This window comes from Scyliorhinus torazame, chromosome 3, assembly GCF_047496885.1.
Source record: "Scyliorhinus torazame isolate Kashiwa2021f chromosome 3, sScyTor2.1, whole genome shotgun sequence".
In the NCBI taxonomy this organism is placed as follows: Eukaryota; Metazoa; Chordata; class Chondrichthyes; order Carcharhiniformes; family Scyliorhinidae; genus Scyliorhinus; species Scyliorhinus torazame.
In genome coordinates this window covers 347,059,549-347,075,301 of record NC_092709.1, presented here as the reverse complement: position 1 = coordinate 347,075,301, position 15,753 = coordinate 347,059,549, and the positions used below count along the sequence as shown (strand labels likewise).

The following is a 15,753-nucleotide window of genomic DNA, read 5'->3' as shown; positions in this document are numbered from 1 at the left end:
TAAAGTCCAGGTCCAGGTACTTTTTAAAAGAGTTTAGTGTCTCTGCCTCCACCATCCAACAGGTTTATTTGGAATCACTAGCTTTCGGAGCGTAGCTCCTTCATCAGGTGAGTCACTTACCTGATGAAGGAGCTGCACTCCGAAAGCTAGTGATTCCAAACAAACCTGTTGGACTTTAACCTGGTGTTGTAAGACTTCTTAATGTGCCCACCCCAGTCCAATGCCAGCATCTCCACATCATGGCTTCCACCAACTCAGGCCGTGAATTACAGACTCCCATTACCCTCGGCATAAAAAAGGTTCTGCATCATCTCCCTAAATGCATGACCTCACACTTCTCTGTGTTAAATTCCATCTGCCACTTTATTGCTCATTCCATCAATCCATCTGTATATTCTGGAGATTGTAGCTATCCTCTCCACTGCTCGGCCAATCTTTGTGTCGTCTGCAAATTTCCCAACCGTCCTCCCCACGTTCACGTCCAATATATAACACGAACAGCAAAGGTCCCAACACCGAGCCCTTTGGAACACCACTTCAAACAACTTTCCAATTGCAAGGGCAGCCATCGACCATTACCATTTGTTTCCTGTCACGAAGCCAACTTTTTACGCACTTTGCCACATTGCCCTGTATCCCATGGGCTTTACTTTCTTGACCAATCTGCCATGTGGGACTTTGTCAAACGCCTTGTATGTGAGTGTAAATCTTTTCAGAGCTGTACATTCTCACGCATTGGGTATATTCAGGAATGAGACTGATGGATGCTTGGACACCGAGGGAATCACAGGGGGACGGTGACAGTGTGTGAAAGTGGAGCCGATTATTGATGATCAGCCATGGCTTATTGATGGGCAGAGTAGACCCGAGGGGCCAGGCGATCTACTTCTGCACTTAAACCTAATGTTTTCAAATAGCCAACAATGGCCCACGGCGAAATCAAACTGATTGAAGAGAAGGTCCCTTGCTACTTTCTCTGATTAATTTGGGATGGATGATAATTGTGCCCACATCCCGGGAATGATGTTTTTATAATGAACGCTGAGTTTCTGAACAATGGAAATTTCTTGTGCTGTTTGCAGATGGGACCAGTTATCATCTGCGATGCTACCTTTACCAAGCGAGGGATCTGATCGCGCTGGATAAGGACAGCTTCTCTGGTACGTATCAGTGCACACGCACTCTGCAATCAGCTCGAAGGAGCTCCAGATAGCTTTGACAAACTTCCTGATATAAGTGGTCAACCTAACACAAGTTTGAAACTGGTTTTATTTCTTTGGCGCCTGCCTCCTCCTGGTCGTTGCTGTGCCAGGTATTATGGGCCAGGGTTTAGAGAATCCCAAAGTGTATCATGGAGTTCACCAGACCCACAACTTTTAATAGATTGTGGTATGGGGAGCACACGGCCCACTCTACAGGTGTGGTACAGCAGAAATGGAAAAGTATTTTTTAAAGCAAAACAATGTTTATTCTATGAACTCAAGTTAACCTTTTTAAAACATACAGTGAACATCTTACAACCATCAACCCCCAAAGAATACAACACTAAGTAATCCTTAATAACTTTCCAAACAACATCCAGAAGACAGAAGAAACACCTTTTAACAGAAGCACATCAGGTTAACATTCACTACTGAGAACATTTATCATTCTGAATGCACCAAATGATCCAAGAGATAGTCTTTTGATGGCAGAGAGAACAGCAGTACACCTGCTTGGTCTGGCTTCAGCTCCAACACGGAAAACAAAACCAAAACACACCCTGCAGCAAACAGCCTAAAACAAAAGCGAAAAGCTGATAGACAGCCCAGCTCCACCCACTCTCTGACATCGCTGCAGAAGTAAACACCCATTTTTTAAAGGTACTCTCACTCCAGATACTTATATACACACCGCTTTATAAACACCTATTTCTTAAAGGTACTCTCACATGACACAGGTCGTACAACTGATTTAGCACCGTCTCGTGCGGACACGGAGCGCGAAATTATTTTCTCGCTCCACGGATGCTGCCAGACCTGCTGAGTATTTCCAGCACCTTCTGCGTTTTTCTATGCACTGTCTGAGTTGGGAAATGGTTAGGGCTTAATGAGCAACACCCTGCATTGATGTATCGCTGTTACCAGTAACACATTCCAAGGTGTTTGATCGGAGCATTATCGGACAAAACTAGACAGTGATTCACGAGGAGATATTCGGCCGCACAATCAGCTGCCCCTGACGCGATTCAAACCCAGGTCCCAAGAGCAGGTCCCAAGAGCATTTCCCGGGTCTCTGAATTACAATTCCAGTGACAATACTGCCTCCCCTGGGGAGAGACCATTCCATCCGTAACATCCTGGCCCACTTCTCTATCACCCCAAACACCTCAGAATCCCTACAGTGCAGAAGGAGGCCAATTGGCCCATCAAGTCTACACTGACCTTCTGAACGAGCATCCCACCAAGACCCATTCCCCCACCCTCTCCCTGTAACCCCACAACCCCATCTGACCTTTTGGACACTCCGGGCAATTTAGCATGGTCAATCGACTTAACCTGCACATCTTTGGACTGTGGGAGGAAACTGGAGAACCTGGAGGAAACCCTGGAAATTCTGGAATTAAAAGTCTAATGATGACCATGAAACATTGCCGATTATCGTAAAAATCCACCTGGTTCACTAACAGGGAAGGAAATCTGCCGTCCTTACCTGGTCTGGCCTACATGTGACTATAGACTCCAAATGCCCTCAGGGTCGGGCAATAAATTCCCACATCCCATAAACGAATAAAAAAAAGAATGCTGAAGGGGGAGGGGAGACTAAGGTATGTTTGGTGGGGGCATTACCGTCTGCAAGAGGTGTGGCAGAAACCAAGAGAAGGGTAGGAATTAGAAACAGTTTTACACGGTCCACCTTTGAGTGTTCCCGTCCTTGACTTCTGTGTCCCCATTTCTGGGTATGGGCGAACTTTCATTGCAAGCACACTGACTCCCACAGCTACCTCTACTACACTTCCTCACACCCTGTACGGACTCTATTCCTTTCTCCCATTCCTTCCGACTCCATCATATCTGTTCCGATGGTGCAAACTCGCCTAAGAGCACTTCCGATATGTCCTCTTCTTTTCTCGATCGCGGCATTCCCTGCGGTTCGCAAAGCCCCCTCCTGTGCCCGCCACATTCCCCGCACTTCACCCCTTACCCTCCCTCCCCGAACCAGAGTTCCCCTTTGTCCTCACCTTTCACCCTCCAGGCCACACGCTCGTACACGGGCAGAACAAAGGTGTCCCTCGTCCAGTCTGAGTTTGGTCTCCCCAATGTGGAGGAGACCACATTGTCTCCTCCCAAATCCAGCCGGACTTTGACATTGTTTCCAAAGGTTTGAACAGCTGCAGGTGGCGAAAAAGACGTTGGTTCATCAATCAGCAGGTGTTTCAAGGGCAATTGGGGATCGCAAGAAGTGCTGAGGTAGCCAGTGACACCCACATTCCATGAACGAAGAAACAGAAAGCTCATGGTAGAGGTGAAAGAGAAGGTTGCAAGAGTCGATCCTGCCTCAGTTTCCTCTTTGTGGCCACATCAAACTGCTCATTTCAATATTCTAACAGCGCCCAGACAAACCTGTCTCAGGCAGAGGAAAGCTGCTACTCAATAATCAGTCATTGCCCAGATTGAAGCACATGCCAACTCTGCTTTGCTCTTTGTAAACCCGAATGCATCTATCACCAGGTATAAAGGCTGGCAGCAACTCCAAGTCAAACGTCAACAGGGGAGAATGTGGTTTTAATAACATCCCCAGTGGAGAGTTTTTCCCGTGGCTGCCAAGTGGAGGCCTGGCTGGAGGGCATTCGGAAATCAAACAGCTCAGTTTGTCCTCTCGTCAGTTTGACTGGCACCTTTGCCTTTTTAAGTGACGTGGGTGCAGCCGCACGAGACTCTCAGGAGCCAGAAAATTGTGAACGTTGGACAGAAAGAGAGAGCTCGGGTTATGTCACAACTTGTCATGACCTTGGAGCGTTGCAAATCGTTTTGCAGATGATGGCGCTCTTTTGAAGCGTTGTAACGTGGGGAACGGCGGCAGCCAATGAGTGCACAGCAAGGTCTCACTAACAGAGAATGAAGAGGTTGTCTGTTTATTGTGATATTGATTGAGGGATTGATCCAGGCCCCAGGATCACCGAGAGTATGTGGACAGCTGGAGAGAATGCCTCTGTTTTTCTTTCGAACAGGAGAGGCGATGGGATCCACTTGAGACAGAGTCTCGATTTAAAGCCCATTGAGAAGAGAGGTCCACGACATTCATACCAGTGAGGAAATAAAAACACATCTTTTCCTCCTGGACTTGCAAACGTCCGATTTCAGGCAGGAGATGAACCCCGACAAAGAAAGCTGACTCCACGCCAGAGTTTGTCCACTGCCTCCTCAAGCACAGCGAATCACCACCTTCTGCATACTCAGGATGTGGGTCTCTCTGACGAGGCTGTCGTTTATTATCAGCCCGAAACGCCACTCAAGAGGTCGGGGGGTGGTGTTCAATCTCCATGTTGAACTGCTGCAATCTGTATGACAATGGGCCGAGTGGCCTTACTCTCTGCTCTACGCTCCCATTCTATGATCGGCAACTGGATCGGCTGTTCGCAGAGACAACCTCTGCTTCCCGCGTGGGCCCAGTCCCGGCTGCATTATATAAATCTAGGATCCCATGCTTAAACGGTTATGGGACTTTTTCAACCCATCCCACTTAGCTGAGGTGTCAATGTTGTGAATCAAGGGGGTAATGGGGGTAAGGTAAGAAAGTGGAATTGAGGAGGATCATATCAGACCAGTCATGATCTCATTGAATGGCGGAGCAGATAAATAAATAACTAATCTTTATTGTCACTAGTCGGCTTCCATTAACACTGCAGTGAAGTTACTGTGAAAAGCCCCTAGTCGCCACACTCCGGCGTCTGTTCGGGTACACAGAGGGAGAATTCAGAATGTCCAATTCACCTAACAACCACGTCTTTCGGGACTTGTGGGAGGAAACCGGAGCACCTGGAGGAAACCCACACACATGGGGAGAACGTGCAGACTCCGCGCAGACAGTGACCCAAGCTGGGAATCGAACCTGGGACCCTGGAGGTGTGAAGCCACAGTGCTAACAACTGTTCTGCCGTGCTGCCCTTATGCGTTGGGCTGAATGACGTACTTCTCTCCTATGTCTTATGGTCCAGTGGGTCTGATGCACGATCAATGACCACTAAAGCGAGGTTGTAGTCAAACTGAAGGCTTTAATAAGCTAGATGTTTCCCCCAGCAGCTCAGGTACAGAATGAAGGCTGCTGGGGCGGCACAGACTCTTATACCCTGCTTTGCAGGGCGGAGCTACCATACAGCTTGACCAATAGGAAACATACAATATCTACCAATGGTGTTCCAGCATTACCAGGTACTGTAATATCTCTACACAGACGACCACATTCACCCCCTGTTAAAAAAGAGTCCGGCGGGGGCGGTGGCCTGATATTACAACATGGTAACGTGGTAGAAATTATAGTTATTGAGGTACCGTAATACCTCTGTACAGCATTTTGTAACTATTTACAATTCTATTTACTATTTACAATTTATGATTCATAATTAAGTACACACCTTAAAATGAAGCAATCAGTCGATCGGGGGCCCTGGTCGTCCTCTGTGATCGTCGAAGCTTCGGTGGTGACTCCGGTGGAGGCTCAGGCATCTGTGAGTCCGGGAGCGTGGCCTCGATCTCTGTGGCAGCTTCGACACCCCTAGACGGCGCTGGTGGGGAAAACGATTGACCTGGGAAGGGAGAGTCTGCGGGGTGCATCGGTGGGTGGGAGGGCCTAGACGGGGCTAGTGGGGAAAACAGTTAACCTGGGAAGGGAGCGTCTGCGGGGTGCGTCGGTGGGTGGGAGTGCCTAGACGGGGCCGGTGGAAGGACCGATCCTCCTGTAAGGTGGGAGGGAGGGTGGGACTGATGGCTGGGGTGTGCGCGGGAATCCGGCGGGCGACAGGTCACGTAGGGAGACTATCTTGTCGGCCATCGGGGTACGCCACGTAGGCGTACTGGGGGTTAGCGTGGAGAAGGTGGACCCTCTCGACCAACGGGTCCAACTTGTGCGCCCGCACGTGTTTTCAAAGCAGGATGGGTCCGGGAGCTGCCAGCCAGGTCGGGAGCGAGGTCCCAGAGGAGGACTTCCTGGGGAAGACAAGGTGTTCGTGAGGTGTTTGGTTGGTTGTAGTACAAAGCAGTGACCGGATGGAGTAGAGGGCATCCGGGAGGACTTCCTGCCAGCGGGAGACTGGGAGATTCCTGGACCATGGGCCAGTAGGACGGTCTTCCAGACCGTTCCATTCTCCCTCTCTACCTGTCCGTTACCCCGGGGGTTGTAACTGGTCGTCCTGCTCGAGGCGATGCCCTTGCAGAGCAGGAATTGACGGAGTTCGTCGCTCATAAAGGAGGACCCCCTATCACTGCGTATGTACATGGGGAAACCGAACAGTGCAAAGACACCCTGGAGGGCCTTGATGACGGTGGTTGCGGTCATGTCGGGGCAGGGGATGGCGAATGGGAACCGGGAGTACTCGTCAATCACGTTCAGGAAGTACGTGTTGCAGTCGGTGGAGGGGAGGGGGCCTTTGAAGTCCATGCTGAGGCGTTCAAAGGGACGGGAAGCCTTTATCAGGTGTGCTTTCTCTGGCTGGTAGAAGTGCGGTTTGCACTCGGCACAGATTTGGCAGTTCCTGGTGACTGTCCTGACCTCCTCGGTGGAATAGGGCAGGTTGCGGGTCTTGACAAAATGGAAAAAGCGAGTGACCCCCAGGTGGCAGAGGTCCTCGTGGAGGGCTCGGAGGCGGAGGTCCTGGTGGAGGGCTCGGAGGCGGAGGTCCTGGTGGAATGCTCGGAGGCGGAGGTCCTGGTGGAGGGCTCGGAGGCGGTCCTGTTCCGCGGGACAGGGCATCAGGAGGCTTGTTGAGCTTCCTGGGACGATACAAGATCTCGTAGTTGTAGGTGGAGAGTTCGATCCTCCACCTTATCATATTTTATCTTGCCCCGCTGTGCATAATCGAACATGAAAGCAACCGACCGTTGATCAGTGAGGAGAGTGAATCTCCTGCCGGCAAGGTAATGCCTCCAATGTCGCCTGGCCTGGGCCTTTTCGCCTGAGGAGTGGCGGATTTCGGAAGCATGAAGGGTACGAGAGAAGAAGGCCACGGGCCTGCCCGCTTGGTTGAGGGTGGCCGCCAGAGCTACGTCAGACGCGTCGCTCTTGACCTGGAAGGGGAGGGACTCGTCGATGGCATGCATCGTGGCCTTTGCAATGTCTGCTTTGATGCGGCTGAAGGCCTGGCGGGGCCTCTATCAACATGGGAAAAGCTGTGGATTGGATCAGGGGACGGGCCTTGTCCGCATAGCTGGGGACCCATTGGGCATAGTAAGAGAAAAACCCGAGGCAGCGCTTCAGGGCCTTGGAGCAGTGAGGGAGGGGGAACTCCATAAGGGGGCGCATGCGTTCAGGGTCGGGGCCTATAACTCCATTTCGCACTACATAGCCGAGGATGGCTCGGCGGTCGGTGCGAAACACGCATTTATCCTTATTGTATGTAAGGTTAAGGATTTTAGCGGTCTGGAGGAATTTTCGGAGGTAGGTGTCGTGGTCCTGCTGGTCATGGCCGCAGATGGTGACATTATCGAGATACAGTAATGTTGCCCGTAAGCCGTACCGGTCAACCATTCGGTCCATCTCGCGCTGGAAGACCGAGACCCCGTTGGTGATACCGAAGAGAACCCTTAAGAAGTGATGGAGCTGCCCATCTGCCTCGAAGGCAGTGTATTTGCGGTCACTAGTGCGGATGGGGAGCTGGTGGTAGGCGGACTTAAGATCCACCGTGGAGAAGACCTGAGAATGCGCGATCCTGTTTACCAGGTCGGATATGCGGGGAAGAGGGTACGCGTCCAGCTGCGTAAACCTGTTGATGGTCTGACTAGTCGATGACCATCCTATGTTTCTCCCCGGTCTTCACCACCACTACTTGAGCTCTCCAGGGACTGTTGCTAGCTTCAATGACCCCTTCCCTCTGTAGCCTTTGGACCTTTGACAAAATAAAGATCCGATCCTGGGCACTGTACCGTCTGCTCCTGGTGGCGACGGGTTTGCAATCCGGGGTGAGGTTCGCAAACAGGGAAAGCGGATCGACCTGGAGGGTTGCGAGGCCGCAGACAGTGAGGGGGCTATAGGGCCGCCAAATTTGAAAGTTAGACTTTGGAGATTACACTGGAAGTCTAAACCTAGGAGTGTGGCCGCGCAGAGGTGGGGAAGGATGTAGAGCCGGTAATTTCTAAACTCCTTTCTCTGGACTGTGAGGTTTGCTACACAAAACCTCTTTATCTCTACTGAGTGGGAACCGGAGGCCAGAGAGATTTTTTGATTAACGGGGTGGAGGAGGAGAGAACAGTGTCTTACCGTGTCAGGGTGTATGAAGCTCTCCATGCTCCCAGAGTCAATTAAGCAGGACGTCTCGTGCCCGTTATTAGTACTGTTGTTGTAGCAGTTGAGAGTGTTCGAGGCCGGGACTGATCCAGGGTCACCGAGGCTAGTCGCAGCAGTTGAGTGTTCTCTTCGGGCGGTGTGCGGTCAGCCGAGCTGGGGTCCTGGGAGTCCATCCAAGATGGCGGCTCCCATTGGTCGCACATGGCTGGGGGTGCACAAAATGGCGGCACCCATCCATCGAACGTGGCGTCCGTGGGACAAGATGGTGGCGCCCGGGGGCCGCACGTGGCCCTGGAGTAAGAGAATGGTGGTGCACGCTGGCCGCACGGAGACCAGGGAGAGGTTTGTGGTGGCGGTCCGCATTCGCCGCCGGAGACCGCACGGGCCTGGCATACCACCGCGAAGTGATCCTTTTTACCGCATCCCTTGCAGGTGGATGCGCGGGCCGGCAGCGCTGCCGGGGGTGCTTGGCCTGCCCGCAAAAGTAGCAGCGGGGCCCCCTGGGGTTGCCAGGCCGCCTTGCAGCACAAGCTTGTGGGGGGATGGGGGATATCTCGGGGTCGCTGCAGAGGGGTTCCACGCTGCCCAAGGGACTGCCGCGCGGTCGGGAACGTAAGCGTGGGCGTTTCTGGAGGTCACATCCAGGGAACCTGCATGCCTCCTTGAGGCCTAGAGTGTCTTTTTCCAGCAATCGCTGGCGGATTTGGGAGGACAGCATACCTGCCACGAAAGCGTCCCGGATCAAGAGTTCTGTGTGGTCGCTCGCCGAAACTTGCGGGCAGCTGCAGTTTCTCCCCAACACCAGGAGCACACGGTAGAATTCTTCCAGCGATTCCCCAGGGATTTGTCGCCTCGTTGCTAGCAGATGTCGGGTGTAGACCTGGTTTACCGGGCGAATATAATGTCCTTTTAGCAGCTCTATTGCTGCATCGAAGTCTTCCGCGTCCTCGATGAGGGTGTAAATTTCCGGGCTGACCCTTGAGTGCATAATTTGCATTTTCTGTTCTGTGGGTGTGTCTTCGGCCGTTCTGAGATATCCTTTAAAGCACGCCAGCCAGTGCTTGAAGATTGCCGCTGAGTTTGCCGCGTGGGGGCTGAGTTGCAGACACTCCGGCTTGATTCGGAGCTCCATCCTTTTAAATCTAGCTTATTAAATTGATGCACGAACAATGACCACTAAAGCGAGGTTGTAGTCCAACTGAAGGCTTTAATAAGCTAGGTGTTTCCCCCAGCAGCTCAGGTACAGAATTAAGGCTGCTGGAGCGGCACGGGCTCTTATACCCCGCCTTGCAGGGTGGAGCTACCATATAGCTTGACCAATAGGAAACATACAATATCTACCAATGGTGTTCCAGCATTACCAGGTACCGTAATACCTCTACACAGACTACCACAGGGTCTTAGGAAAAATACAATATGATGATCAACGTTATGATGCGGACCTCACTCCGCTCACTTCAGAGAGGAAAAGGAAGAGGAGGAGCCAACTTTTGCTGGTCCCAGCTGCCATTCAATGGGGTCATGGCTGACCTGCGATCTATCCCCATATTCCACCCGCTGTCCCATATCACTTGATACTTTTGACTCACAAAAATCCATCAATGACAGGTTTAAAATGAATTGTTTGCAGTTGATGCAAGATTAGAACAGACTTCCACCGCGGGATTCTCCGTCCCGCCAGTACCGTTTTCCTGCACGGCGCACCCCCGCGCAAGCAGCAGGATTCTCCTCCATTCCCGCAGCCGGCCAATGGGGTTCCCCATTGAGGGCCACCCCACGCCGTTGGGAAACGCGCGGGTGTGGGTGCGTTGCCGGTGGACAGGAGGATCCCGCTAACGGAGAATCCCGCAGCTAATATTCTATCACTGTTTGTGTGAAGGAATGTTTCCTAATTTCACTCCTTGGCCGGCCTTACTCTAATTTCAAAACTATGCCCCACTCCCCACCCAGTCACAGATTCCCAATTAGTTGCGTGTCAGACTTGACTCAATGGGTAACATTTCATTTTTTTAAAAAAGTTTAGAGTACCCAATTAATTTTTTTTCCAATTAAGGGGCAATTTAGCGTGGCTCGTCCACCTAGCCTGCACATCTTTGGGGATGTGGGGGTGAAACCCATGCAGACACGGGGAGAATGTGCAAACTCCACACGGATAGTGACCCGGGGCCGGGATCGAACCTGGGTCCTCGGCGTCGTGAGGCAGCACTGCGCCACCGTTGAGTTGGGGTCTGGAGTCCACGCCAGAGATTTGACCACACAGTCTAAGCTGACATTCCCCGAGGGGTTGCTGCACTGTGGGAGGTGCTGTCTTTCAGCCGACAGGCTGCACCAAGGCTCCAGCTGCCCAACTGGATGCCCCTGAGATTTCTTGTGAAGTTTCCTCTCAACTGCATTTGAATGTGTTCCCACGGAGCCGTTAGATGAAATGAAATGAAATGAATGAATGAAAATCGCTTATTGTCACGAGTGGGCTTCAAATGAAGTTACTGTGAAAAGCCCCTAGTCGCCACATTCCGGCTGGTACATCTTGATAGGAGAATTCCTGGATTTGGATCCAGGAATGTGATGATCAAGGAACAGAGAGATATAGATCCAGCTTTGAAGCAACTGATTTTTTTTATCGGCAACCTTTATACACACAGCAAGACCCCAGAGTGAAGTTGTGATGGGTTTCATCTGTTTTCTGACAGATCTGGCTGGGGGAGGAATGTTGCCATTGGTTACGTTTAAATTTATTCAACAGGTGCATCCATAATCCTCTGGGGTAGAGAATTCTAAGATTCACAACCCTTTAAATGAAGCAATTTCTCCTCATCTCAGTCCCAAATGATCGGCCCTTTACCCTGAGACTGCGGCGCCCGTGTTTTAGACTCCCCGACGCCAGTGGACATATTCTCTCAGCGTCCACCCTAACGAGCTGCTTCACAATTGTGCAGGTGTCGATGGGATTGTCTGTCATTCTTCTAAACTCCAGAGACTACAACCCCAATTTTCTCAACCTCTCTTCATGGACGAGTCCCTCATCGCAGGAACCAATTTAGTGAAACTCCTCTCCAACATATTGGGGGGCGGGGGGGGTGTAAACCATAGGCAGGAACGCTCAGGATTTCACCCCATTGTCTCACTGGGCCTATGTTGGTAGAATTTGTACATTTTAAAATGTATTCACAGGATAGCGATACCATCGGTGAGGTCAGCATTATGATGGCCAAAACTTGTTCTTGAACCACCGATGGTGTTTTGATACAATCGAATGTCTTGCTAGGCCGCATCAGAGAGTAGCTAAGAGTCAGTAAAGTGGACATGGGACTGGAGTCACATTTAGGCCCAGACCGGGTAATTAAAAAAAAACCTGCATTGCTATAGCACCATTCATAACCTCAGGGTGTCCCACAGTGCTTCACAGCGAATGAAAAGCATTTGAAATGTAGTTAACTGTTATAATGTGCCTTCAGCTGCCTGGTCCTCGAGCCTTCTCTTTGTGATATCTCTCTGCCACTCTACCCCTCTCTCCACCTTTACATTGGTCCTTAGAAACCCATCCATTTGATGACGTTTTTGTTGGTTCATGTGGTTTGTAGCCAAATTACGATTCATAAAACTCCTGTGGAGCACATTGGGACACTTTGCGACAGTAAAGATGCTGTAATAATACCCGTTGTTATTAAAGTTCAGGAAATACGGCTACCAATGTGTGCACAAGGTTCAGAAATGTATAAAGAACCAGATTATCTGTCGCAGTGCTGTTGGTTGAAGGGTAAATATTGGCCAGGACACCAGGGAAGGCATCTCTTTGTTGGCTGGGACCATAAGATTGTGAAAAGGCAGACAGGACCTCACAGGATCTCATTCAGACCAATTCAATGCCTCAGTACTGCTCTGGCAGGCTCGGCCTAGACTTGGTGCTTCAGGAAGAACGGCATGTTCCCGTCCTGAGGAGACATTGGTGAGTCAGTACGGATTTTACAACAACCACCAGCTTTCATGGTCACTTGCTTGGAGGCAGATTTTTGTGAAGAAGCCGAATTGAGACTTGCAAGGTTCTCCCAGCATGAGCGGGCTTGCTCCTTCTCGTGCCAGAATGCCTCTATAAATCTGTCACTGCGATCGAACGTGCATTCAGCAGGATCTCTAGTCCAACTATGTAACCACCACATAACCTTGCTTCTTGTGCTTCACCTGCACTGTTCCAGTCAGATCAGTCTTACAGCTGAAGGTGGCACCTGCTCTGATGTGTCAGTTCTGTGTTTGAGTCCACGGGCAGCACGGCAGCACAGTGGTTAGCACAGTTGCTTCACAGCTCCAGGGTCCCAGGTTCGATTCCCGGCTTGGGCCACTGTCTGTCCGGAGTCTGCACGTTCCCCCCCCCGTGTCTGCGTGGGTTCCCTCCGGGTGCTCCGGTTTCCTCCCACAGTCCAAAGATTTTGCAGGTTAGGTGGATTGGCCATGATAAATTGCCCTTATTTCCCAAAAGGTTTGGGTGGGGTTACTGGGTTACGGGGATAGAGTGATGGTGTGGGTTTGGGTAGGGAGCTCTTTCCAAGGGCCGGTGCAGACTTGATGGGCCGAATGGCCTCCTTCTGCACTGTAAATTTTATCTACTAAATGAAAGCCATTCATGTTTGAGATGGAAAAAATGTTGCAATGGGTGGAGTGGGGGGGTAATGACATTCCTGCCAAATTATCTCTTCAGAGGAGCCACTAATTTACAATTGTCACAAAGCAGGTGAAGGGAAGGGTTCATGCAGAGGGCTTTTGAAGTGTGATCTACTTCGTCACAGAGAATGGTTGCGGTAGGCAGCAAGGTATCTTTCAAAGCAGAATTGGACAAATGCAAAGTAGCATGTATTTCCAGCACAGAATTGGTTCATTCAGATCCTTGCGGACATTTATACGCCACACGAGGTTCTTCGCACATCTGTACATCCAACCCTGCCTATCCTTTCCCAGAATGCATCCAGAGCACGGTGGCACAGTGGGTTAGCCCTGCTGCCTCACGGCGCCGAGGTCCCAGGTTCGATCCCGGCTCTGGGTCACTGTCCGTGTGGAGTTTGCACGTTCTCTCCGTGTTTGCATGGGTTTCGCTCCCACAACCCAAAGATGTGCAGGGTCGGTGGATTGGCCACACTAAATTTTCCCTTAATTGGAAAAAATAAATTGGGTACTCTAAAATTTATTTTTTTTAAAAGACAATGCATACAGTACAGTGGGTGACCACTTGTTCTGCCACATTCACACCAGTTGTGGCAAGAACAGCTCAGCGAGGCTCACCCCCCCCCCCCCCCCCCCACCCCACCCCACCTCCCTTTACCCAATGCCCTGCAGTATCATTCTCTTGAGGTATCAGTCCAATTCCCTCTTGAACGCCTTGATCGAATCTGCCTCCACCATACTCTGGGCCAGTGCATTCCAGATCCTAACCACTCTCTGCGTATGAAGGTTTTGCCTCATGTCACTGTTGGGACATTTTGCCAATCACCTTAAATCGGTGTCCTTGAGTTCTTGACCCTTCCACCAATGGGAACAGTTTCTCTCGGCCTCTGTTCGGACCCCTCACGACTTTCTATCCGTCGGTCACATTTCCTATCATCTCAGTGTTCCCTAAGGAGAACAGCCCTCCAACTTCTCCAATCTATCCATGTAACTAAAGCCCTTCACTCTCTGAACCATTCTTAGCACCCCTGGAGATAATACTCCAGGTGAGACTGAGCCAGTGTTTCGTAAAGGGGCAGCACGGTAGCATTGTGGATGGCACAATTGCTTCACAGCTCCAGGGTCCCAGGTTTGATTCCGGCTTTGGTCACTGTCTGTGAGGAGTCTGCACATCCTCCCCCGTGTGTGCGTGGGTTTCCTCCGGGTGCTCCGGTTTCCTCCCACAGTCCAAAGATGTGCGGGTTAGGTGGATTGGCCATGATAAATTGCCCTTCGTGTCCAAAGTTTCCCTTAGTGTTGGGTGGGGTTACTGGGTTATGGGGATAGGGTGGAGGTGTTGACCTTGGGTAGGGTGCTCTTTCCAAGAGCTGGTGCAGATTCGATGGGCCGAATGGCCTCCTTCTGCACTATGTAATTCTATGTAAATCTATGTAAAGGTTCATGACAACTCACCCTTTAGAATTGATCCCTTTATTATATTTTGCCTCTGCTCATTCTTCCAACCGTATTAAATTTAATCTGCCAGTCTGTCAGCCTGTCTCTGCCCCCCCCCCCCCCCCCCACACACCCCGAGGTCTATCACAATCCTCCTCACAGGTAACACTGTTCTCAAGTTTTGCTGTGAACTGAAATTGTGCCCTGTTCACCCAAGTTCACCCATTAATATAGATCAAGAAAAGTAATGGCCCTCGTGCCAACCGCTGGGAACCTCACTATATACCCTCACCCTGTCCGAAAAACAACCATTCTCCATTCTTTTCTGCTTCCTGCTACTCAGCCAACTTTGTATTCATGTTGTTTACTTGTCCCTTTTTTTCCATGGGCTATAACTATGCTGACAAGCCCAGTTAGTTACTTTATCAATTGCCTTTTCGAAGTCCATCCACATTGCCCTCATGAACCATCGCTGTTATCGCATCAAAAACTCAATTAAGTTAGTTAAACACCAGTTACCCTTAACAAATCCATGCCAACGTTCCTTAATTAATCTGCACACACTTGTCCAAATAGAGTCATAAAAGTTTACAGCATGGAAACAGGCCCTTCGGCCCAACTTGTCCATGCCGCCCAGTTTTTACCACTAAGGTAATCCCAATTGCCGAGATTTGGCCCATAACCCTCTATACCCAGCTTTCCCATATAACTGTCGAAATGCTTTTTAAAAGTCAAAATTGTACCCACCTCTACTACTGCCTCTGGCAGCTCGTTCCAGACACTCGCCACCCTGTGTGTGAAATAATTGCCCTTCAGGGCCCCTTACTTTACATTTATGTTAATTTTTTTATTGGATTAATGTTCTGTAGCCAACGAGGTTAAACTGGCAGACCTGTGGTTGTTGAGTTCATCCTCTCGCCCTCTGTCGATCAAGGGGTAACATTTTCATTTCTCTGTCGCCACCCCTGTACCGAAGGAAGATGGAAAGATTATGGCCAGTGCTTCTGCATGTTCCATGTTACTACTTCCCTGAATATCCTCAGATCCATCCCATCTTGTTCTGGTAAATTTATCAACTTTAAGTTCTTTTTAAAATACATCAACCATCAATTTTCAGCCAATCCAGTGTCTGAACTACTTTCTCTTTCTTTACATTTTAGGCAGCATTTTCCTCCTTGATAAAGACAG

General features: G+C 50.4%; 1 protein-coding gene across 1 annotated transcript in view; it reads left to right on the top strand.

Moving 5' to 3' along the window:
• The window catches only part of dysf (dysferlin, limb girdle muscular dystrophy 2B (autosomal recessive)), a 427,787-nt gene that overhangs the window by 280,642 nt on the left and 131,392 nt on the right, over window positions 1–15,753 (top strand). The window contains exon 31 of the mRNA XM_072497740.1: window positions 1,083–1,160. Coding sequence (XP_072353841.1) covers window positions 1,083–1,160 — 78 coding nt within the window. The remainder of the gene's footprint in view (window positions 1–1,082; window positions 1,161–15,753) is intronic.